This window comes from Passer domesticus, chromosome 1 (assembly GCF_036417665.1).
Source record: "Passer domesticus isolate bPasDom1 chromosome 1, bPasDom1.hap1, whole genome shotgun sequence".
Classification (NCBI taxonomy): domain Eukaryota; kingdom Metazoa; phylum Chordata; class Aves; order Passeriformes; family Passeridae; genus Passer; species Passer domesticus.
In genome coordinates, this window is record NC_087474.1 from 110,490,235 (window position 1) to 110,516,520 (window position 26,286).

Below are 26,286 nucleotides of genomic sequence, written 5' to 3' on the forward strand. Positions count from 1 at the left end.
ATTAGAAGCAACAGGGCCCAGCTAGAACTTTATCTGGCAATTGCCATAGAAGACAATAAAAAACATTTCCATAAATACATCAGCAACAAAAGGAGGGCTAAGAATTACCACCCTTTATAAGATGCAGGAATAAACAGTGACAAAGGATGAGGAAAAGACTAAAGGACTTAATGCCCTCTTTGCCTCAGAGTTTAATAGTAAAGCCAGTTGTTCTTTGGGTACCCAGCCCCCTAAGCTGGAAGACAGGGATGGGGAACAGAATGAAGTCCTCACAATCCAGAGAGAAATAGTCAGTGACCTGCTACACCAGTTAAGACACACACAGGTCTAATGGGGCTGGATGGGATCCAAGGGTCAAAAGGGAGCTGCTCAGTGTTCAATGGGCCACTTTCTGTCATTTTGAATCCTGTGCTCAGTTTCACAACAAAACAGACATTGAGGCGCTGGAGTGACCAGGAAAGGGCAATGTAGCTGGTGGAGGGTCTGGAGCACAAGGCTTATGGGCTGAGGGACCAGCCCATACACTGGTTCTTTAGCCTGGAGAAAAGGTGCCTCAGGGGGATCTTAGTGTTCTCTAAAACTACCTGAAAGGAGTGGGGTCAGGTGGGGTCAGTCACTTCTTTGAAGTAACAAGTGACAGAAAAGGAGGAAATGGCCTCAAGTTTTGCTGAGGAGGTTTAATTTGGGTATTTTAACTTCGAGTCCTTTTTCCCCTACCTTCTTCTCATCCTTCTTCAACAGAAGTACCAAATCTTGACATTAGTTGTGTATCTCTGCTCTGAAGGAGCAGAGAAATCTATTGAAAGGTAGATTTGACTGTCACTATTTCTCTAGCACAGACAGGACAACAGTGCCTAATTCAAGATGTCCTGGTAAGCCAGTGGTTTCAGTTTTTTCTCTGTTGTGTCTATTAGACATGAGATACATTTCTGGTGTTCCTATTTTCTGCTCACTTGTGAAAAAATTATCAGTTAACTCAACCCACTGGCTGAACACCCATTACAGTAAGGTTAAAAAGTTTAGGGACACAATCAAATATTGTTTGAGTCTCCCAACAGATATGAGTTTTAGTTTTAATAAAAGACACAGTGCTAACTGGACGTAATACAGTATCAGGAATTTACTGTATTAAATCCTCCTCAGTGGTAAGCCACCCTTCAATGAACACAATCTATCTAATTTCAATATTTCATTATTTCTCTGATTCAAGAAAGTCAAGAACCCTCCACTATTTCAGAGCAGCTGACACTCCTGTGATTTATGCTTGCCATGCTCACACATTTATTTTGACCATCATGAAGAACCTGCTAGGGACTAAAGGACATCACAGCATCTCCTAAATTTAGTGTAAAAAGTTTTTGGGCTCAGTGTTAGAAGGAAACAATCCCCACACACTCCCTGAAGAGTGGGAATGGCCCCCCTCTAACCAGGGCTTCTAAAGAGCAGTGATGTGCAAACACGGTTGTGTCAGTGCTCATCTTCCCCTTTTTTTTCCATCCTCTGATCCTTGATGGTTGTGCAGACCATTCAAACAGTCCATCATCACATGCTAACATAGGTTGGGCTGACTGCTGAACTTCCATATGAGACAAGGAAGCAGCATGAATACCTTTTTTCCCTCCTCCCCTCTTCCCATATCCCACCACTAATGCCTGCTGGGTGGAGCAAGGGCATAAATAAACTGGTTTTGATTAATATAAAAGTTGTAGAGACAAAATCAGGAGACAAAACCCTCTTCATAGTATTCATAGTATAATGGATGGAAAGCAAACAGGTTTCCTGAAAATGTTATGATTTCCAATGAATAACAAAACACATTGAAGCACTCAAATAAATATGTCCTTCTTAAATGCAATAGTTTTTAATTTTTGGTACAAGAGACTGAGATCCCAATCTGCCTATATACAAACAGCACAGAATTACAAAAAGAAATTTATCTAAGTCAAATTTCTTAATTTTTATTAAATTCAAAAACTGCAGGAAAAAATCACAAGTTTCTAAGTACAAATAAAAACAAATCAGCTAAAATAAAATGGTTGTCAAGTTAAAACCCACTTTCCATAATTTTCCCTTCCTTGCTATTGCCCACAGTATCATCTGAACTCCTACAAGTGCTTTAGAAATTCATCTTATCTTACCAACAGGATAGTAAACTGTAAGTTTACTATTTAAAATAGCTAACTGTTTAGGCACAAGGTGGCAGAAGACATAAGCACAAATATCAACCATGCTTTCCTTAATTTTTCAGTAGAAATCCAGGTGTGCTACAGGCCTGCATGGCATTGAATTCAGAATGTCAGAGCTTGTTCAGTGAAATAAGGGCTTTTTTGTGTGTGTGTATTAACAGTTTGTTGTGTCTTTTCTTCTCCCATAAAACAGAGAGAATCTGTTTATGTCAGTGGTATACTTTAGTGTTCAGTGCCAGTTCTGGCTATAAGAGTGGCAAAGGTGACAAAATGGGTTCCAGCACCAGAGAATGCGAAGTAGAGAAGCTGTAGTGTGACAAAGACTGGTTCATACTTGTGTTGTCAGTGTAACTAATAGTCTGGCGACCACCTGCTAAGACAGCATGACAAGCAGTCACATGCTATTTGAAGATATCAGCTGGGCCAGGTCATCAGCTGCTCTCCCAACAGAGCAGCGACCAAGGTGAACAACTAATGTCTGCTGCTCTTCCCACTACACCTAAAGAACTGTCCAACAGAAAACTAAATCATAACAAAATTAACACAAGTGTTGTTCCATATTCCAGATTCTACCTTTTACCCATCACTTGATACTTGCCATTCTAATAACAGGTGCAGTTCCACTGTCATTCATAAATACAAAATTTTATTTGCACTTCATTAGTTTAGAAAGACCACAATGTTTTTCAATACCACAACATTCAGGACACACCAAGTTATTCAAATATGTATCTACTGATTTACCACAGCTAAACTAAACAGTGCATTTAATAAAAGATATACCAAAGATATAATTCACAAGTTCATTATCAGACAAAATCCTAACACAGTATTTGCTTGATGGGAATAATTTCCACCATTAGGAAAGAAAATAATTTTACCTTAGGTTCCCTTCCCCCATCCCTACAGATGTCCAGACAAAAATACACATATATATTCCTTAACACAGGAAAATGCATCATCTTTTTTTTTTTTCTCAAGAATTTGTCTAGGACAGCAGCATTGCTTTTTTATACCTTCTTTTAGAGCTTGATATATCTCCATTCTTTTATTGAAACTTAATGATTCTTGTAACCAAATTTATGTTTATGCAGAAAATGATGTATGCTTTTTCAAAGTGCAATCTTAGATCTGCACCAGGTGTGATGTCTCGGTACAGAAAGAAAGGGTGCAGCATTAAACAAAATAAATAAAAGACTGCCAGAAATTAAACTTAGCTTTTCAATAAATCCAGTCAGCAGAGGATGCTACAGCCAAAAATGTTGTCACTACATTAAAAGGAAACATAATGCTGATTATGGAAGCTTTGTACATAAAGTCCTCTGTTTTTAAAAAATTTGTCTTTAAAATAGTTAGCAAAGCACCATATACTTATCTTCATACCAGAAGAGCTTCTGCCTGCCTGTTTATAATAACAAAGAACTATTACAACATTTATGTCAAGAATAGGTATAGATTTAATTTCTCCTCCTCCTCAACTGGATGTGTGGTAAACCCCCACCGACTGTACAGTATTTATAACACTGGGGCAATGAATGAAACATCATTGTGAGGGAGAGGGGTAATAATTAAATGTTATAGTTGAATCCTACATAGGATTGCATATTTGCATATTTACAAGTTAGTGTGTAGCTCTGACTCGAATAACAAAGTGCAACGAGAAACTGCCAAATGATTGTAGTGCAGAGTAGTACAGATACTTTCTTTACCCTCCTGCTCATATTTTTCACTCTGGAGGAAGTAAAAAGTCAACAGCAACGGACATGTGGCCTTGGAGGAGGCAGTTCTGGTGGGATTTCTGGCTCTGGTTGCAGGGACAGGATACTGTTGGACAACTCATTTCTTATAACGTCCAGTGGCATCTTAAAGAAAAGAAAAATCACCTGTAAACAGTCATCTGCATAGAAAGAACTCGTTTCAAGAGTTCACTGACAGCCAAAGCCTCAATTTAAGGGTCTTTTGGGTCTTATTAGTGAAATGCAGTGGTCAGCAGTCTGTGAACTGCATCATGCCCACTATGTATTGTCCAAAATTTTCACCTGACAATCTGTACTTGCTCTCTGTCCTCCCAAGCACGTGCAGTCATTATATAAACACTGACCATTTGTGTGACCAGAGGAATACTACCACCTGAGTATTTTACCTTTTTCAGAATGTCATCAACAAGTTTTAGAAATATTTCATCCACATTAAAATTATCCTTGGCACTTGCTTCACAGAACCGCATCCCAGTTATTTGCTGTGCAAACTGATAGGAGAGAAAATAAAATAACTCCATGAAGATATGTGCAAACAACGACAGACAGCAAATATATCCTCCTCATAAAAACTTAAAAAAACCCCAAACACGCAACTTTCCCCAAATCTGAGATGGAAGTCTAATTCAACGAATAATCATGAATCTGCACGGTAGAGAAAATATTGCAACATATAGTTAATTTTTGCTTAAAATAGGTTTATTGGAAAAGTACTCTGCATTTTGCTGGACTTAATTCATGTATTCAGTTGACACGTACTGCTGCAGACTGCCAAAAAGGAAGAACTTCTCAGAACAGCTAATCTCAACTTTACTATTCAAAACGTAGAAAAGGGAAGTACAGATGCAAAACCTGCAGAAGTTTGGAATAAGCCTTCACTTCCAAATGTTTGTGTACGCCCATACTGACATAATTCTGGTCAAGACAGTGCTATCACACTACAGCAAACATACTCTCTTGCCAGCTTCCTTAACACTTTTGGGGTTGCAAAAGAACAAAAGGAACATGAAAACAAAGGTGAGCCAATAATCAAAGCAGGGCTGTTGCCTGCCAAAAATAGTACAGAGAAGCAAACATCTGAAAGAAGGCCCACAAAGATTTCCTGACTAGAGATCTCCATTTGTGCTTCAAGTCTTCACTACGTCCCCTTTCAGAGCCCAAGAAGGAGTATCCCCTACACTACTGGCACAGTGCAAGCTGAATTGCAGCTTACTCTTTCTTTACACCAAAGACACGCTAGTCCAGCAGGGACACTTACAACTGCACATTACATACAAATAAACACCACATGGACTTTGAGAGACCACCACCACTCCCAACATGCTCCCTGCATCCAACTCCTGAACAAGAGTAGCCACAGACCATCAGCAGCAATGCCACAGCAGCTTTGCCTCTAGGCCTGTCCTTACCTTCTCTCCCTGCTGCCGAGAGATCTCTCGATCAACTTCACAGTCCAGCTTATTTCCAACTAGTAGAAGCTCTGCATCTTCTGAAGCATACTGCAATTAAAACACTTCTAATTAACCAAACCTAGAAACTAAGATTTTGTAATGCAGACACAATACAAAAAAAGGGCAATTGCACTATCACATGACATAGTTTATAGGTAAATGTTCTTCCCAAACATTATTTCAAAAATTTTCAATTTAAAATTCCATTTTTAAAATGTGATTTGAGAACTAGCTGCTCTATTTTATCTAAGAACGCAATGACCTTATTTCACAGACAGGAAACAAACCCCCCTCCCCCCACTGCAAAGGTAAATGAGCAATGTTACAGATTTTCACTGACACTTCTAACTGGGACAATTCTAGTTCAAGAAAGAGGGAATGGACAACCATTTTGCAAGTAAAACACATCAATGTTAAATCCTGGCTAAAAGTAATCAGTGCAAAGTATGTGACAGTAGTTTATTAATCCTAAACACATGCTGTAAATTTGAGAGGAAAAAAAAAACTTGTTTAAAAAAAGCATGTTAAAAGAAAATACTTAAGGCATACCTTATCAATCATTTTCATCCATTTTGGTAAATCGTCAAATGTTTCCTTCTTGGTGATATCATACACCAAAATAATTCCCTTGGCACTTCTGTAATAAGCTGAGGTAATGCTGTTGAATCTCTCCTGACCTGCTGTGTCCCTAAGAAGCAGCAGCAAACAGTGGCACAAATATTTCACCAATTTGCAAAGTACAGCATAACTTTGTTTACATTTTAATAATAACACTCCCACATTCATTAGACACTACATTTCCTTCCATATGTGTGAATTTCAGAAAAAAGAAATGGAGCAGTACTTTCAATCATAAAACATTTTTATATTAAAACTATTTATCTCATACTAACTTCACCAAAATAGGCGACAAAACATTTCTACATGTGTCAGAGAGTGAAGCTATCCAAAGAAAATGTACCAGGAGATAAAGCTGGTTTTGCGTTTTTGGGGTTTGTTGTGTGTTTTGTGGACTTTTTTTTTTTTAACTGCCCTGAAAAAATGAAAAAAATAAAGAAAAAAATGGATACATGCTTATTAAACACATCCACACACCCAACTATAAAATGAACAATGCACTGCTCAGTATCATTTGAGCTTTCAGACTCTTTTTGGGTCAACCACAGCAATTCAGCCATGGTTCTAAAACTACTGCAAAATCTACTGGCACAGAAGTGAATGACAAGAGTGAGCAATCACTAAGTGGTACAACTTTTGCACTAGAGACCTGGCTTTCACCCTTACGTTTACTTATCTGAGGTGTGCAAGTAACATTTCCATGCTCACTGTCAGCACTGTAGGTATTTCAGACAGGGTGCATTCACACTGGAGAATAATTTCCAGCAACGACACTAAGTCACCTATACTAGCTATGGCTTCTGCTCCAAAGTAGATGAGACAGAAGAGTTGCTTTTTACTGAACCATGAAAACTTTTGAACTGCTTTTAATCACATCATCAAGCCTGCCTAGGGAGGATTTTTGGCAGTTATACTAAAAAAATAGCTGGTGCATATCCTAAGTCTTAAAATGTGACTGGCATCTCAATTGGAAAGTAGGTTATATGGTGCTCCAAAGTGATCAAGCATTTGCTGCTTGAGTTCAGCCCCCACAGTCAAGGGATAATTTTGAAATTGCACTGTTAGAACAAGTCCAAAGATGGATCAAAATTAAGAGCAGAGGGAGGAAGATTGTGTGCATGCGTGTCGGGACTTAAAACTTCAAAATGAATCCTCTTCAACAGTCACATTTTAGACAAAAGGAGGAGGAGAATGAATTTGGGAATGAGATTAACAATGGAGACCTGAAACACTTGTTACAAAAAAAAAAAAAAAAAGTCATGTTCACAAAATGCCACATTGATTGTCCTGGAGATTTATTCCCTTTAAGGTTGTATGCACAAGCAGTAGAATAGAGTATCACAAACCTATCTTACTTTGCATAAAAACTTTAAGAATTTCAAGCAAGTTTCAAAGCAAAGTATTTAACTTGCCCCTGAAATTGCCACAAGTGTACTTGATAGCAACAAATACTTGCTAGTGATTTTACAAAGTAAAGCAGAGCCTACTAGAAAAAGATTTGCAACCTCTGCTTCATAGTCTGTGGGAAAATAATGACTTATACTTTACTGCAAGCCAATGACACTGCAACACAGGGAAGAGAAGAACAAATTCCTATTGTGTCCATTTCTGTTTTATTTTTATTCAAATCCCACTCTCAGAACTTCAGAATTACATTCATATAAACCTCTGGGACCATACAGAAAATGAAAATAGGTAGTCTGTTTCAATAAGGTCAAGCACCAGTAGTATTGCAGACCAGTTCTGGATGGTTAATTGGTCGTTTTCTTTTCACTAATGAGGCATTTTTTGTAAAGCAATACAAGTTCTGGCAGCTGAAATTATATATATATATAATATTACTCAGAGCAAGTAGCTCCACATTCTTTTCCATTACTTCTTTGTTATGGTCAGATTCATTTTTTGGAAGGTGCTTTGGATGTTCAGTCTGTTAAAAAATTAGTAATTTTAGTATGAACCGTTGATTTTCCACATATGGATAACACATGCTCTAGTGCTTAAGAACAGAACTCTCAGAATTATGACCTCACAGAGCAGCCCATGTCATCTGTTGCTAATCCAGCCTACTGATGAAGTGTATTAGGGGTGGGGGACCTTAAATTCCATCATTCTGAGCACAAATAACTACATGGCAGGTGGAAGGGCAAATCTCATGTGGGAGAATACACCAATTCTATCTCTGTTCAGAGTAGTGAGAAAACTTGCTTTTTGGTTTTGTTTGTCAGATTGTTTTGCTGACCAGTCTTTTCCCTTTTTTCTGCGCCCCGAGTGGAAAACAGAAATAAAGAGGGGATTTCAGAGTCACCTGTCTGTGCCTTCAGGTGAGTGCTAAGGACCTTTAGCCACTGCATCACGGGGTACCAGACCACTGAGTATATACATTATAAAAACACTGATGTTCCACTACCCTCCCTGAAGGCAGTCCTCAGTGCACAGGGTAAGTAAGCCATGAAGGGAACTATGCAACATTACAAAACTCTCCCACTGCAGCTATCTCCAACCCCGTATTTCCCCAGCCCTGCTGAGTGCTCTGTCTCCAAGTCCACCTGGTACTATCAGCTTCTCCTCTCTCCACAACACCCTCAGGCTCTTGAAAAGTTTACAGCATTCCTAGATTGCTGCACCCTGTGCTCCTGGCTGTTTGGGACACACCACATGCTGTGGCCAGTTCAGAACAGCCATGGAGAGCCTGGCTGCCCACTACCTACAATAAATGGCCAGATGACCACTGACTGTCACCTGGTCATGCCAATTCCAGTGGATTATGGCTGACTTTCTTCGCCTTGCTTGAAGTCACTGACTCCCCCACACTTCACCTCTCCTCCTACAGCAGGTGGAAATGAAACCAGTCAGCAGCTGTCTGATTGTGAGCATGACATTCTAACCCTTATTTCCTTTGAAAAGTGGAAGAAAATAAGCTGAATTTGCTGTCTCTAAGCTTACCCTTACATTGTATTAGTCTTCAAACTGTAAGGTGAAAGTTGGAAAACTATTTCTGCTATAAGTAAGTTTAAAATGCAACCCCAGGCTACCTAAGTAAACTGCAGTTTGAGTATCAAGTTCATCTTTAGCATGGAAAATCTTGTCTTCTACTAGGTGCCATCATATTTTTCATGAAAATGTGCAGGAAATTCTTCCAGTGCTGAGGAGAAAATGACCACCCCTAATGTAGAGCTAACATTAAAAGCACATAAAACTTCAAATGCCTTCTTCTAATGCACAGGGCTGGAGCATTATTCTTGCTATACTATTTTCATGGATGAACTGCACTCCTGCAGTTGGAGCATTTTAGGAAGAATAGCTATTGAAGCACTAGTGGAAAACTGGAAGAAGAGATGACCACTGTTTAACTCTCATGACTTTCATGAGTGATACTAAGAGCTACTAGTTCTTTATTTGCTCTGGTCAAAATCAACACAATAGCAGAAGGGAGTTCAATTTAATTCCAATTAAATTAAACTCCAGAAGTTCAAATAAGTTATTACAACTTAAACAAGCACTTGGCATAACTGAAAAAAACCCCATCAGATTACTTTTTTAATGCTAAAAGCAGTTTTCTTCTGTTGATTTTTTTTCCAAGAAAGTTTTCTAAATGAAAAGTGTTGGTCTTTCTAATCTGTAATCAGAAACATGCAGTGTATGACTCCTCAACCAGCTATAATCTGCAATTACAGAATCCAACGGCTTGACTGTTTTTTGCTTCCTAAACAGAAACTAGACATCACTCCAAAATTACAAACATACAACAAACAAAAGCAAATTAAAAAATCACACAAAGCCCATTTTCAAGTGGTGGTTTGTTATGTTCTATGGCAGACTGCATAAAACACAATACAAATACAGTTAATCTTCATTAAAATATCTTTGGATAATTTCTCTTTTACATAAATGCTCTCTGTGTCTATCCAAACAAGTTGAAACAAACACATGGACAGACTTAAAACTGTCTCTGGCTCACTAGTTAAATTTATTTGTTATGAGTGGTGAGGTAAAGTGGCAATAGAAGTGAAAATATTTTGAAACTTACATAAAAACTTAACACCAATTTAGCACTTTCACATGCTCTATGCTTCTATGGAACCTACAGGAAGTATTTTAAAAAAATGCTTTAAGGTAATTTTAGAGGTCAATTCTAAAAACAGATTTTTTTTTGGTCCCATAGACCATAAATATATTTAAGATCTTTTATTATATAAATAATTTATTTCCGAGGTCCTGAACCAAAGAAACAACATTCTTATATATTCTAGAACAGGTACTTCCCAAGACAACCGTCTCTTAGAAAACAGAGCAGGCAGAATGTGAATTTTTAATGAGAATGCAGTGGTTTAAAACACCTTCAGAAGCCAATGAAGCTTGTTTTGTTCCCAGGTCGCTGGCTACCTTGAGCATTAAACCTGCAGAGGTAACAGAGCGCTCCCTTGGCTATCCAGGGAGGAGCCGGGTGCAGTGCAGGGCAGCACTGCTTCCCACAGCCAGCTCCTTCCTCTCAGAGGGGAAGCTGGAAGTGACTGTGTCAGCTGCTTGTGTCAGCGACTGCCCAGATTACTCAGCTGAGAGGGCACAGTCAGAAACCTTCCTGTCCTGCTTCAAAGCACCAGTGAGGGGCTCCTATTATTTGATCCAGTTTTCCAGCTTGGAAGAAGCGCTGATTCACAGATGCTTGGATTTACCTGGACACGTACACTATCCAGTAGTTCTGGTTACTCTACCTCATGACTTCAGCTGCATGCAGGTATTACTTCTCACAGGGCACAGGAGCTTGTGTCAGACTAGAACTGCAAGGCAGAAGCTGATTTACTGTATCCTAACACTTTTGGCAACCCAAGGGACGCTCCTAACTGTTCCAGGTGGCGCAGAACAGGTGGATACTACTCTGTGTCCCCAGTGAAGCTCTGTCATTGCATAATCTAAAGAGTAGAAGGTTGTTTCCTGACTGGAAATTGGGGAAATAAGGGAAGCAGGGACCAGACAGGAAGCTAGAGGTGAGAGCAGACTCAGGGCACAGTTCCCCATTATGAAAGGAACACAGGAGACCAGTCCTTTTGTATTCTACTCCTCTTACAGCAGCAGGCGTGAATGCTGCTTTCAAAAGGACGTCTTGCACACCTAATCGCTTGAAATATTCAATATTGTTTTAATGTATCTTTTGATAATCTCAAGTGGTAGAGCTTTGTGGAAAACACTCTACTGATAGTGGTTAGGAGAGAGACAGGTCAAGTGACCATAAAAATACCAAAGTAAACTTTTTGAAAACCATTCTTGACTCCAGAAGTAGAATCATGAGATTACTAAAAAAATAAGCAAAATTTCATGCTTTGAGATGTACCTTTAGCCATTAAAACAGATAAGTGTAAACTTCAAAAATTATCTGTTCACTGAACAAAACAGGTCTTTTTGTAGTAAAGTTACTGCAATCAATGTACACAACACTACCAGGAGCCTGTAACACTACCTGGAAGTATGAGGCAGCCTAAATTCTGTCACTGTGTAGGTATGAAAGGAGAGTGACTTATGATCAGCCATGCAATTGAAGTCTGCATTTCTAAACTTCCAAGTGTTTGACTTGGTAAACTGCCTTCCTCTTCAATCCAACAACTGGAAGTACAAGAAGGAGCTGAGGGAGCTGGGGGTGTTTAGCCTGGAGGAGGCTCAGGGGAGACTTTGGCACTCTCTACAACCCCCTGACAGTTGGCTGTAGCCAGGTGGGGATTGGTCTCTTCTCCCAAGTAACAGGGAACAGGACAAGAGGAAACAGTCTCGAGCTCCACTAGGGAAGGTTTAGATTGGCTATTAGGAATAAAAATCTCTTCACCAAAAGGACTGTCAAGCACTGGAACAGGCTGTCCAGGGCAATGGTTGTGTCACCTTAAGAGACATGCAGACATGACCCTTGCGGACAGGGTTTAGTGTCAGACTTAGCAGCACTGGGTTCATGGTTGGACTCATTGATCTTAAGGGTCTTTTTAAACCTAAATGATTCTGTGATAGTAAGAGTTTATAGGTAGGCTCAACAACATACACAACAGAATTTAGAGTTAATTAGCAAAAGTCACGCTTATCGAATTGCTTTTCTAAAAAACCTGGAAGCATGCCAAGGCAGTTTTAAAGATTAAGAACAACATTTTAACAGCCACTGGTGGAGAGAAAGTGACACTCGGAAGCAGGATGATAAATTTATGTTCATTAATTTTATCATATTTTAAAATATTATCTCTTTACACTGTGTTTTCCTTGCCACTTTAGTAAGGCTTCCCATAGGAGTAATTATCACATCTTAACAACCTATCAGCTTTTAAATTAAAGTTTTAAAGTGTCCTATATCTTACTAGCATATTCTCAATATGTGGAAAATAATGGTTTAAACATCTCTTTTCCAAAAATTTTCACTCCTATAATATATTTATTCAACATGAGAAATTTTTTCATAAGCTTAGTACATTTCACAGTAAGAATGTAAATTAGGTATACATCAGCATCTCCACATCAGAATTTTTTGTTACCTCTGTCAGCTCCAGCAGACCCTGGCTAACAATTGCTGGCTCAACTGCCAGTCTTGTGGTCATAGGTTTCCAAACAGGGACAGATGAATGAAGACATGCCACTAACATTCAAGTGTTAGGTGACGGATGAGACCAAAGATGAAGCAGCAGTTAACTCAGAGGGAAGCAAGACAGACACATGGTGTGACAGACAGAATTGATGGTGACCTGCCAAGAGGAGTTAGTAAACTGAATTCACTGCATCCATGTAGTTAAGAACGAAAAACTACCAGAATATCCCAGAAGTGTAATAAAAAGAGTATTTAGAGCTTTCCTCCCCCTCTATGGATTGTTAGCAGTTTAAACAGTTTAACTACAATGCTAATTATGCATCACACACTGTTAATAAACCAAAGCTAAGCTTCTACATAGTAGTATGTCAGATTAATGTATAGAACATAGCTGGTTTATTCTCTCATAGTTATGTTTATGTATTGTACTACTCTGCAAAACAAAGAAGCGTTTATCTCAATAATTTCTAAACAAAAAAGTAGTATTAATCACTAACATGGAGAACCATTACCAGAAATCATGTAGCCTACTGCAGAAAGGAGGAGTTTAGCTTAGACATTGAGCTTTCTGTAGTAGGACACCAGTACCAGTAAAGGCATAGTCTCATTTGCATGGGATTGCTTTATTTTTCCATGCTGTTTAGAGTGGATATGATTTACTTCAGTCTTGAATGCCCTTCACTTTGAAGTTATTTAAAAACAGTGTCAAAGAAACAGCACTGCCTATACCAAGTTTCAGAAAAACAGTTTAGAAAATACTTCACAATTGCTTTATAATTGCTGTTACAATGAAGGTCAGTTTTAATCAGTCCAGAAAAATAAAGAAAACAAAATATACTTTCTCTAGTGTCTATTTAACACAATCAACTTTTGTTGTTTGTAGAACTCCTGTTTCTTATGTAGGTGATGTCATTCTTGCAGGAAAAGGGGCTCAAGGCCTCTGTGATGCATTAATATTTCAGTAATGACATTCATGCCCTACTTCTAACTTCATCTCTCCTTCTCCTCCTTTTACCCTCACAAAAATCTAAGAGCTATTTGGTTTAGTTTAAGTCTTGTGGGAATGGAGGAGAGAAGTAATAGAGTAAGAGCTAAACCAGCTTATAACAGTTAATAGTAGTATTAGACAAGCATATTAATTCATGCTAGAACATAAAAATTAAAACATACTGCTGGTTGCACGTTTGTTTTACTTACCAGATTTGTAATCTAATTTTCTTTCCTCTTAGCTCTACTGTTTTGATTTTAAAATCAACACCTATAAATAAAATACAGTAAACAGAAAAGGAGGAATAAGAAGCAAAAGTAATGAGGGTGCAATTATTATTTTTTGATACTTTTTTTTAGATCAATTTGTAACACTCTGAACAAGCAGAAGGGTTTGCACCACTACAGTCAACTCAGGAACATCATGGGGATTTGACAACCACTATATAGCCTGTGAGCCATCCAACTGGGCAGCACCACAACATAAATCTTCCACTTAGTGCAAAATTTCCAGCAGCAGGTAAACCCAACACAACAGTAAAACAACAGGCACAGTATGATTGTTGCAAGGACAAGCCTGTTCTACTTCCAGCTGGCACAGACGCCCTGGAGGCATGGAGCAGAACCAATCCCTCCACATCAGTTTTGCTGTTTGTGAAGCAGGAACAGTATAGGTCTGGCTTCCAGGATGGATGCTTAGCATCTCTAAAGTGCTGTAGTAAAGTGCTGGAATTGAGGTTGGTTTATGAAGAAGTTTGTCAAGACTGTAATTTTTAAGTCCTGCAAATTAGAAAACTTCTTATATACAAAGAGGGTATTTGACTTTTAAAATTTATTTTATACCTGTATGGTACTTTTATTTGTCATCTCAAAACTCCAGGCACATTTTGAATGCATGCTAAATATCAAAGATAGAACCATGAAGACTTTGTTAAACAGAAAGATTTAACTTTTATAAAAAAATAATGCTGGCTAGCAACACATAAGACATACTGTGGTCAAACAATACCTAGACACAAAAGATTACCACCTTAACTACAAAAATGTATCAGGGAATAAATGTCCTAGAATATAAAAGATATGTAGATTGTGATCCTGTTCATTTTAGGATACATTTGTAAGAAGATTTTTGCTTCAGTTCATCCTTCTACACATCATCCCTCCTAACAGCTAAAATCAAAAAAGGAGAAATAAAAAGACATGAGAACATGGTTCAGACCCATACACTTAAAACTCACACAGAAGTGTAGAAGCATAATGTGTTAGAAACACTTTTGCCATTTCAAATACAATTGTAAACTAAGAACAGGGATGAAACTGAAGAGGAAAAATGGTTTTTATTTTCTCTAACAAAAACTACACATTTTCCCAAACACTACCCTTGGTAAAAGCTGAGTGTCCCTGCTGATATTAAGAATTGAACTGAATTTAAACTTTGACAGAAGGGACTGATATTGGCCATTATGTCCATATTTTTAGTTTGCAGAGCAGGTGGACATTTTTCAGCCAGATTAAATAAATGGAAGGATCACTGACCTTCATTCTCCTAAACAAATATCCCCTCTAACAGCCTGCAGTTGCACATTGCATATTGATAAAAGTAATGGCCATCACACCATGACATTTGTCCTCATTCTCCATGTCCTTAATAGTTTCTAGCACACTTAATCACCAATTCTTGGAGAGATATTCAGGACATGATGCACGTACTTCACTTACAAACACATATCTCTTTCAAACCCCAGGAGTTAATGTGTTAAACTCATTTGTACTAAAAAGTCAAAACCTTTAATGCAAATTTTCAAGTATTCATACGCAAATTGATAAAAATTAAAATTATTAAAATTTCAAAGAATTTATTAATCTTAAACTTCAAGAAATCTTTTTGTACAATTCTGAAAAGACAATTCTGTCTTAGTGCAAATGCAGAAGAGAAATGATCCAGCTATGTTCTAGTCTCCAAAGTGTGTGAAATGAGAATTCTTGTAATTCTATTCTAATAATATTTTTTGAAAATAAACACATATCCATTTCTACTGTTATAAGCTGTTTCTCAATATAAATGCATTTTAACTATAAAATGCAATTGTCTTAATAGTCATAGGTTTGTCTCCAAGATAGAACTTTACTTAATTAACTGGAATTGCTTGCCTCAAACCTCTCCTGTCCTCAAGGAAGTTTGAATGCAACTGCCCAGACATCTCAATCCCAACTCCCAAGCCTGCTATTCTGTCATACAAAACATAATATATGATTTGCCATTCATTTGATGTTGAAAAAAGTCTAAATCATCTCTGATCCCATGCTGAGTGTTAAAACCACCACAGGGATTTCATGTAAGTTTCAAAAATTACAAAACGAAAATATTTTTATAGAAGTGGTTTATACAAACCACTGCTGTCTTATACAAACAAACAAACAAAAAAAAAGGCAAAAAGCTTTTATTATATTTAAAAAAATGAAAATCATTAACTATGGAGAGAAAAATCCTACTGTTGTAATAAACCACATTTTCAACATGGGACTTCCTGGGACTACAAGGTCCAATATATGAATAAAACAAAGTAGAAAAAAGACTACATATTAAAGAGACAGTTTCAAAACCAGCATTCTCAGTTTAAAGGCAGATATTTCTATTAATCACCTTGAAGTCATACCATGAAATATTTCCCTACTGGGAAATTTTGCAAGGAATAATACAAACAAGTAACAGTTTTGGAAAAGCAGACAGGGTCTTCGATAGAATTCTTTGAATCATTTAACACTTAAGTCAGACAGAGTGCCAGAACTCTGCAAGGTTGCTCAATTACTTTTTATAATTAGTTCTGCTCTGCAAGCATCAACACAATACCAAAAGCTTCATGTCTGCCAATACTGAAGGAAAAAATCTGGCAGCTTTCCTTTTGCACACGAAGAAACAAATTCCTAAGCCTGTCAGGTTTCATTAGCCTGTTTCACCACAGACTGCCAAAGCCAGTGCTTCAAGTTTACATACAAATTAGTAATTCAATTAAAACAACACAATAATTTGTTTTCCACTTCAATTTCAAATATTGCATTGAGTTAAGAAAAAGGTCAATGCAAGAAATTATTTAGCTTGACATATGTTAATGGAAATAGCTAAATGAAAAGTTTTGCTATACAATTACTCTGGCATGGTTTTACATATAGTTCAGTAAAACAGAACAATCAACAATTACTGTTGACAATTGCTTTAAATCTGAATAACATATCTTATAAAAAGAAAGGATTTTCAAAAGTTCTCTTTAGCTCCTACAATACCAGCAAACTATCAGTGGTTTGCATGCTACCTAGCTTGCATTTAAACACTGCTGGGCTAATTGTCAGTGAATAAAGAAATATACACATGCCAGGAAATCTGACAAGTGCATGTGCTTATGACCATACTGAAGCATGCCATTTGCCAGGTCACAGTGATGTAAGGGGAACCAAAAGGCTTATTACAGTCTCCCCTCCCATTAAAAAGTCAGCCTTCTCTCTTATATATCAGGCTTGCATGGACAACAGGCAATCCGTAATATTCCAAAATTATTGCACTCAGACAACAAGTAAATCCAAATCACCATCTCTCTTTTTATGGATTTTACAGATTAAAATTGTATGTGTTTTGGATATCACATTTTGACCCTCATTTTTTGCTGGAAAGGCTTTTTTCAGGAGTCCAAACAAACATCCTACAAAAAACTAATGAAAAAAACACAAAAATACAGATCTCAGCCTCTGGATTGGGTTTTTGATTTTGCATCTATTTAAGTGTTTGAAGGGATATTAATTGAGTTTGCCCTACCACTTAAAACTGCAAAGGAGCATTTCTGCTCTCCCCACAGGCTAGACACATGTAAAACAAGGCATTAAGGACAGCAACACTAACCTGGTGTGTGTAACATAAGTTAAGGATTTTCAACATTTTATTTAATGTGCACCATGGTTGTTAGCAGCACATTCACTTTGGATGAAAAATTTACTCTGTGCAAAGAACATCTGTTACACCATGGGCTCAACTGAAGCTATGCTTCCTCCAGGAAAAACAAAGGGCTACCAGGACAGAAGGGTTTAAAAGTATATTAAACACACAGCCAAACAACCTGACTGCACTCTTTTTAAAACTAAACAGCCTTAAAAGAAAGAGAACAGAGACTCAAAATAGAAGCACACTAATGAAGTTCTAGATAAGGGCAAGTCACTGAGGATGACATCTCTGATTGTCAATGAACCAAACTTGAGACTGTTTCAAACTTGAGACAGAAATCCTACAAAAATGAATCCTAGCCCAGAACTGACTACATTACATTAATTTCTCATCCCAAACAGAACTAGAGATTATCTGCCAAAGCACAAACTGAAAGACATAACTGGGTGCAGCCTTTCTCTTTAAAGCTAAAAGTATTTGTATAGAAATAAAATAGTAAAGAAACTTCTTACTATGCATTTTATGTTTAAATTTGCAATCTTTAATTTCCCTTCATAAGAGACAGAAAAAGAAAGTGGAAACAGTTTTGCTTAATGCACACAGTGTGACCTTTCAGTGGACAAGATTTTCTGGTAACAAAATTAATGGAAGAGCTGGGAAAACAGATGTAAATAGAGCACAAAAAAACCCCCTCTAACTAAAATCAATGCCAATGGATTCAATTTTCAGAGGCCTATTTGTGATTTGCATCAAAGTAATTCAATCAGTGAAAGATAATCAGACCATGCTTAAAGAAACACAATCAGTTTAAAAATTCAGGTTATATACCAATTAATCCTTAAAACGGATATATAATTTGAAGACTATGAGAGGTTATTGAATCTGGACATCTGACACCATTATGCAAAACATTTTTCTTGCTTATGCTACATTGGATAACTGAGATCTGCATGAGTTTTGAGGTAAAAACCATATTTATTACATCCTGGTCTGTAACTAAAAAAAAATACTTACACCTATCCCAAAACTGCCAAAGTCAATGGAAAGATATTCAAGATCGTCCCTTCTGATTTCTATCATCCTGCTTGAGGGGGGAAAGCAATCAACAACAAAAGGCACATAGGGAGGAAAGGAAAAGGTTACAGAAACTGTTACCAGGAAAAAATACCCAAAACCATTTTGTCTTATTTTAACTGAGCTCTAGGGCAAGCAGTTTTTAAAACACACCAAAGTGGAAATGCCTCTTTCAAAATGCATGTTACAAATTAAAAAATTTCAAAGAAGAGATTTGTAATCATTTAGTGCTAAGTCAGATATAAGTATGTTTGGGGATTATTTTAGAAGCAGGTAAAGTACGTTGTCCATAGAGCTTCAAGCATGTAATTCTAGAACGATTAACATGCAGACATTTGAGACTGCTTGCCTAAAATAAAAGTGTACCCATACCTCAACTGGCAACTGGGCTACACACTAGAATGAAACAGATACCAATTTTCTTTTTTTCTGTGTAATATCCATGGAGTGAGTAAATGCTGAAGGTGTAATCAATTGATTTTTTTTTTTTGGAATGTCCAATATACAGCTTCTATAACATTTCAGATGCTGGTAGTTCCCAATCCAGTGAGAAAGGAGGAATTATAATTACTTTATTGTGGACAATAAATCATAGGGCCTTTCAGAAAACCTAGGCTTCCGATACTATTTAGGATATTAAGTTCAAAGCATGTACCAAAATGCTGTCAAACAGAATGAGGTGGAAGAGGAAATTGGAAGGAGTAAGTCTCTCTGTGGCTTCATGAACAAGATTTATTTTCAAACTTCTGATTATAAAGCAGAAAAGCACTGATACTGATCAACAACTAGCTGGCCTGAAGGGAAAACTGAATGGAAAAAGAAAGGTTATTTCATGAGCAACACTATCCAGATTTTTAGAAGATGGAACCTATAAGCATTTTGTTTTGGGTATCAAGTTTCCCTCTCCTTGGGATATCAGCAAAAATAAGCAGTAAAAGTGTTGCTAACCAACTTCCAGAAGTCCCTTAGAATCATATGGCCTTATTTTCTTTTTTTTCTTTGCTAATGACACGCTCAGCTGTTCACAGCAGAGACTGAGTCTGACAGCTGCATTCCAGTCTCCTTGCAAACCTAACTCCCCATTTGACATCATTCAAGTGGCCTCTTCACTCTGCCTGTTGTTTTATTTGTGTATTCTCATATATGTCCTGGCCAGGGACTACAAGGCTATCTGACAGTCCTGTAGTGTTGATATAACCCAGTGCCTGAATATTTCTGTCAGCTGAAGTTAACATCTAGTTTACAAACAAAAAAAACACAGTTCAACTTCAAATTTACTCTCTTGTAACCTCTTGTTAACTAAAAATGCCATACCTCCACAAAACCCTATTCCTAAACCCTAATAATTTATATTATCTACCTACCTTTTCCTGGTTTAAACTACAGTTTTGTTCATTTATGAGGATTCAAATGATTATGCATAGCAAACCATTGCTGACTATAGCAAATGCTGCAAAATACACTTAGCTGGCACATCTGGGGCAAACAACAACTGGCCAGGTGTTTTCACTTGCTAGAGTCTCTATGTTGTCCATTACAAGTAACTACACTGCTCCTAAAGGTAAAAGGCAGCTTCCAGGGGACACAGGCCTCTGTCATAATTTGCACCTCCAAAGACAAACAAGGAGGTTCATATATACTCCCTAATTATTTTAAGGTTTTCTGGAAGACAAAACTGTTTTTCTCTGCGAGTTTCCAGCCTCCTGCTCCTCTCTGTTTATAGTTTGGCAAGAAACTGCAGCACACCATTAACAAGGTATGGGTATGGTTTATTTACACTACACTGCACTAGTGAAAAAGCCAGTACATAAAACCAGATGTATTAGCATCCTGGATATGCAAAAGTAAGAACAGTCAATTCTCACAGAATTACTTATTCCTCATCAAAACTTCCTTCCTTTTTTTATGTAACAGCATAAATTTCTCACATTAAGAGCTATTTCTTGATTAAAGCAAGAACATATTACTGCTACTTTGTCATGATGTGGTAAACTAAGAAACATCTACTCTTTCTCCCCTCTCCCCACACCAAGTAAGCTTTCAGTGACATCTTACTGAAGGTGGGGGGAAATGTTTGAAGAATTAAAATGAATTATACTTGTCAGAAAGCTTACAGGCACACACAAGTGTATCAAAGAAAGGAATGTTATTTCAGTTGACTCAGGATGATTTTCTGAAAAATTTTTATAGGTTATTCTTCATCTCAGATTACATCAAACTACTAAATTTATTTTTAAGAGATATTTTTGATTTCCTGAAAAAAACAATCAAATTATTAGTAAGCCACATATTACGTTTAGAGTGTCTGTGAGAGTACAGATTAGATAACTAAAAAGATTGAGGAGTAACTTAGTGGGCAGTTCTGAAAAATGACAGATACTTTAAAAGTGGGTAGTCTGATACTTTTAAGTGAAAAAATCATTATGTTATATGACAAGCTTATGGGAATTAAACTGAACATTTATGTTGTTAGCCCCCATTTTTTAAGGACAAAGAGAATGAAGACAGGTTTGAATTGTGACAGAAACCCCAAACATATGTATATATACACATAAAAAGGTGTATATAAATATATTTGTATACCATATATAAATGTCTATATACTAAAGACAGAAGTTGCCTTACTTAAGAACATTCTGATAGAAGACAAAGCTAAAGTTTTCACTATTGATATTGTTTATTTGATGGACACTAGAAATTTTGCACAGACATGGGTATTTAAAAAATAAATAATAAGAAAAATACCACTTGGAAGGAAAAGCTATGGACCTCTGTAAATCTCAGGAGTTTCAGACTTCCATATCATTTCACATGAAGGTGAAACAAGGTCAAAGAGCATTTCTGTAAAGTCAAAGGAGTCTTGCATCACAATGCATTTACATGCCACTGATCTGGATCCCTCAGGCCCAGAACAGATCACTGGTCACTAATTTCCCATCTCGATCCACAACAACCCTTCCCATTACAAACTCCACTATTGCTTGTAAACAAGGACAGAAGGAAGCTTTAGTGTTTACTACATGCGATACTTTGGTTTCCTATGAACAGCTGCTAAACCAGCCAGCAATGCACAAGGCACATAAACTGCACTGGCATTACCAAGGGCAAGGCCTCTTTCCTGGGATGATTTTAGACCTGGTGGAAAAGAGCTGAAAGATAAGACGAGGCCTCAAGAGACTTCACATACTGAGCCAGCATGTAAAAGAAAAGCTGAGGAACCCAACTTAATTTGAGGGACCAGGACAATCAGCATCCTAAGAGGTGAGTCAGTGCAGGGCCTCACCTTTGGGAGAGCAGGAACCTCAGGTTCAGAGAAAAAAACCAAGAGAGAAGTGTAATGTCTGCAGAAAAATTAGATCGACAGGAAATACTGCTGAGTACAGGAATTCTGTCATGGAAGAAAAACAGCAGGGAGACTGGGAATGAACTAAGAATTGGTGGATTAGAACCATGAGACTGAGCAGCAGCTGGACAGATGGTGGGAAGAGTACAGAGGCTGTTGAATATTTAATAAAGGGACTCTGTTGAAAAAGAGTCCCTTTAAAAATATTTATATTAATATAGAAATTTTACATCACGACTATGGAGATCTGAATTATGATGTATTTCTTTCATGATAAGAACTAGTTGAGGTGAGGTAACAGGGTGGAAGAAGCAGAGGCAAACACTGTTTCTTCTCTCCCATGCTTGAATCTTCTAACAGATGTGGCAATGAGCATTTATCCACTACCCTTGGAAAGATCATTCTTCTTCACACCATATTTGGTGCATATTTTTTAAAATTCTCAATTCTGGAAAACCTTCAAGTGATAGCTTTGGATTCTGTTCCTGTGTGAATAATGCAGGCAACAAATAATAAATGAAGATCAAATTTTACTTAAAAAAACAGAAGTGTAGATTTATGTTTGTTGACAAAGCTAATATTACCCCAGAACAAGTTATTATCTCATTACAGAAAAACAGTGGATTTAACACTGGCATGGAGAGAGTAATTTTACCTTTTTCAAAAATCAGTAAATATTTGAGCATATTGGGTATTCTCAGTGCTATGTAAATACCAGATTTAAGGAGACACAATATTCCATGCAACTAATATAATGCCCAAAATAAATACATCAAAAGAATTTTAGATCAACAGCACATTGTGTGCTGTTATGAATAATGCGCTGAAATCTGCCAAGCTATTTTTGAACACTTTCAAAGAAGTTCCGTATCTGAGCAGAGACTGAAGACATGTTGATGTGTTTTCATTACAGATTTTTCTTTACCAATTTGGCAATGTAGTCTTCTTAAATTAGCATTTAAATAGTGTGTATTTCTCAATTTAATCCACACCTACTCCTTTCTGCAGAAATAATCCACTTTTCATTAACATGGCACTATTGTCAGCACTGAGGGGCAGAAGACAGAAAAGGTCTTTGGACATTTGCGGTTCTGCCACTGTCAGAGGAAGTCCTCTGAGTAGCCTCTGCTTTCATGCAAAAGCTTAAGGGGCTAAATGTTGTTCTTTGGGTCCTATACATCCACGGGTTTTAGTATAAAAGCATGAAAGTAAGGTTGAGACCATTAATACCAAGATAAGGAAGTAAAAATGTATTCCAGCATTCCGTTTTAAATACAGCTTTGTTAATACAAGGTACATACTACAAAATGCAGTTTTTTGGTTGGTTACGTGGCCGTTTCAAATTTAATCTCAAGGTATCTTCAGTTTATGAAACTTGATCAGTTACAGCATTTTCACTGATGTCTCAAAACACATTCTCCACTTGCAAATTCTTGAAAACCACTGCAGCTAAGTGATGACAAAGAAAGAGCTTTATGATTTCAACTGTGTATTAGAGGCTGAACTCAGATTGTTTTGGAGTGTGGGTTATTTTTAATCTATATGAAATGTAAACAGCAGAGGTTACTTTTTCTTACTTTATAGTGCAAAAAAATCAGAGTATGTGCTGACTGTGAAAAGTATGAAAAGCTCCTTCATTTAGCAGTCAAAGGATCTGGGGGAATCTCAACAGCTCTCAAGTTTAGTCTCAGGACCTTGAAAGAATGCCATTACTATCAAGTCCTTCTACATGTATTTTGGCACAAGTTGATTTCCCTATGCTGCTTTATGTTGGCACATTTTGTACAACAAACATTACGTAACCTTCTGTCTAGCAGCATATCACTACTTATTTCCTGTTTCTTCCCTAAAACAAGGAAGCTTCTCTGCTTAAATCACTGTCTCAGTTATTTAGGAAATCAGTTTTGTTGAAAAGGCACCAGCCTGGAAGTCTGGACCGGGTCTAGACCACCTCCCCTGACTTCCCAAGATTCACAGCAGGAAACTAACCCCAGTTAGAGAGACCAGCCCAGACCTGACGGAACCTTTAATGTGGGTCAACCTAAACTAACAACCTAAACTAGATGCAGTAGAGTTAACATCAATGTCTAGACCTGGAGAATTTATACGGAATGCATTCCTCTATTAATTGTACTTTAGGTGTACCATAAATTCAATCAGTTCATCCAGACAAGCCATCAACATTTCTTCATCACAACACATCCCTTGAGTATTAATGCCTCTGAAACTGTCTTTCTAACTTCTACAAGGTTAAGTTGCCAACTTCGAACTAAAAAAACTTATCAACATAACAGTGCTAATCTGCAGTACCAGATCTGGATTCTTAGCTTAGGAAAGAATTAAATAACTGGTAAAACACACATTGAAACAAAAGTATGAGTAACTGTGCATCATTTAGTTCACAGAAAGATAATTTTGGATATTAATAACTCAGCGTCTAAAAAGCAATACAATCACTTTTCATCAGATGCCTAAATTCCCTCACATTCCAAGCTACAATTAAGCTAAGCATACATATTTTCCAGTGACACAGACTTTAACAACCACCTTGCTGCAATACTCAAGAGTTCAACCCCAAGGATAGGACTCTAATAACAACGCAGAATAACTACCTTGTTTTCCTCCCTTTACACACTTGTGTATTAAAAGACAGCAGGCATTAAATTACCTCTGAGACTCGCAGAGATGACTAAATCATGAATAAGGCAGTACACTACAGAACTAGGAGCTTGCTCTCTAGTTAGCTGCATAAAGAGCCAAACACGCAGTGTCTCAAGACAAAAAAACATCAACCTCGGATCTAACATCACTGGGGGGTTCTTCACGAAGCCATAGCAGCCATCTGGAGTTCATCTGACTGCGGTCTGGAAGAGTACTTGAATAATACATTGGAAGAGTACACAAAATACACACTGCAACTTTCCAGCTCCTGAAATACTTGTGTCTCCTTTCACGCAACCTCTAAGACTTAAGCACAAAAACCTGCTTTGCCAACCATGCCTAATTTTTTCTTTAAACTGTTTGCCGTTAGCCAGGCTGAAACAGGAGAGCCCAGCAGCTTCTCAGAACTCGCAAAGGTAACCAGGACATCCACGATCTTTCCACGAAGAGCTGCTGAAGTCTGGCACCAACCATGCCCCTGAGCCTCCCGCGGCCGAGGAACCCACCCGGGGACCCCCAGCCCGGCTGCCCCGGGCAGGAAGCGGACAGGGACCACGGCGCGCCCCGGAGCGGGGCAAGGTCTGGGAGGGAATGCCAGGCAGGCGGGGAGCGGGCCCGCACTCGGGAAAAGGCGGGACAGGGGCCGGGGAAGGGCGGCCGCCGCACCGAGCCCCGCGTTCCCACGGCCGGGCCCCGGAGCAGCGCGGGGAGGAGCGCCCCCTCCCCCGGGACGGGACGGGACAGGACGCGCTCCCTTACCCACGGTGGACTTGCAGGCCTCGCAGAAGGTGTCGTCGGTGAATCGCTCCATAAGGCTGGTCTTGCCCACCCCCCGCGACCCGATGATGATCACCTGCAGCTTGAAGTCGGCCGGGCGCGGCGGCTGCTTCCTGCGGCGGGACTGCCCCCCCGAGAGCGCCGGCGACCCCGCCGCCGAGCCCGCCCCGAGGTCCAGCCCGCCGCCCCCCGCCCTGCGCTGCGGCAGCCCCGAGCCCGGCTCCATCAGCGATGCATGCGGCGGCGCCGCGCTCCCTCCCCGCCCTCCCCGCCACCGGCGCCGACCACTGCGAGGCACGGGGAGGAGGGGGCAGCGAGGACGAGACGCGGCCGCCGCCCGGCCCTGCCCGAGGGGAACGGGAACAGCCACAGGAACGGGAACTGCGCCGCCGCCGGGAGCGGCGCGCCCAGGCCCGCGCCCGCCCGCGCAGCGCCCTCTGCCGCGCCGGAGCCGCGCCGGGCCGAGCCGCGGGGCCGGGGGCGGGCGCTCCCGCTCGGCTTGTCCTGTCCCGGCTCGGTCTGTCCTGTCCTGTCCTGCCCCGGCCGGGCCGCTGAGGGACCGGCAGTGGCGTGCGGAGTGTGGCTCAGGGGGTCAGCCTTGCCCCGGCCCCCTCCTGGGGTGACCCGCAGCCAGATCTTGCTTCGAGCTGCCTCTGCCGGGACGGCGAGGTCTCCATCCTCCTTGAGGGATTGGAGCATTGCTCTTACGACGAAAGTTTGAGGGATCTGGGCTGTTTAGCCTCAAGAAGCGACGACTGAGAGGGTGTGTGTAAATATCTAGGGAGGGGTCCCAAGAAGATCAGGCTCTTCTCCGTGGTGCCGAGAAAAAGGACAAGAGGCAGCGAGGGGAGTGGACGCACAGAAAGTTTCACCTGAACATGAGGAAGAGCTTTTTCACATTGCAGTGACCGTGCACTGGAACAGGTTGCCCAGAGGGATGTGGAGTCT

General features: G+C 39.1%; 1 protein-coding gene across 1 annotated transcript; it reads right to left on the reverse strand.

Annotated features, from left to right (window-relative positions):
• Positions 1 to 1,936: 1,936 nt before the first annotated feature.
• Positions 1,937 to 25,711, reverse strand: RAB12 (RAB12, member RAS oncogene family). Its single transcript, XM_064433883.1, has 6 exons — positions 25,321 to 25,711; positions 13,763 to 13,823; positions 5,944 to 6,082; positions 5,353 to 5,442; positions 4,330 to 4,434; positions 1,937 to 4,048 (listed from the first exon to the last, which is right to left on the reverse strand). Exons 1-6 carry the CDS (start codon positions 25,562 to 25,564, stop codon positions 3,935 to 3,937), a joined length of 753 nt encoding a protein of 250 aa, XP_064289953.1. The 5' UTR covers positions 25,565 to 25,711; the 3' UTR covers positions 1,937 to 3,934.
• Between the last annotated feature and the right edge of the window lie 575 nt (positions 25,712 to 26,286).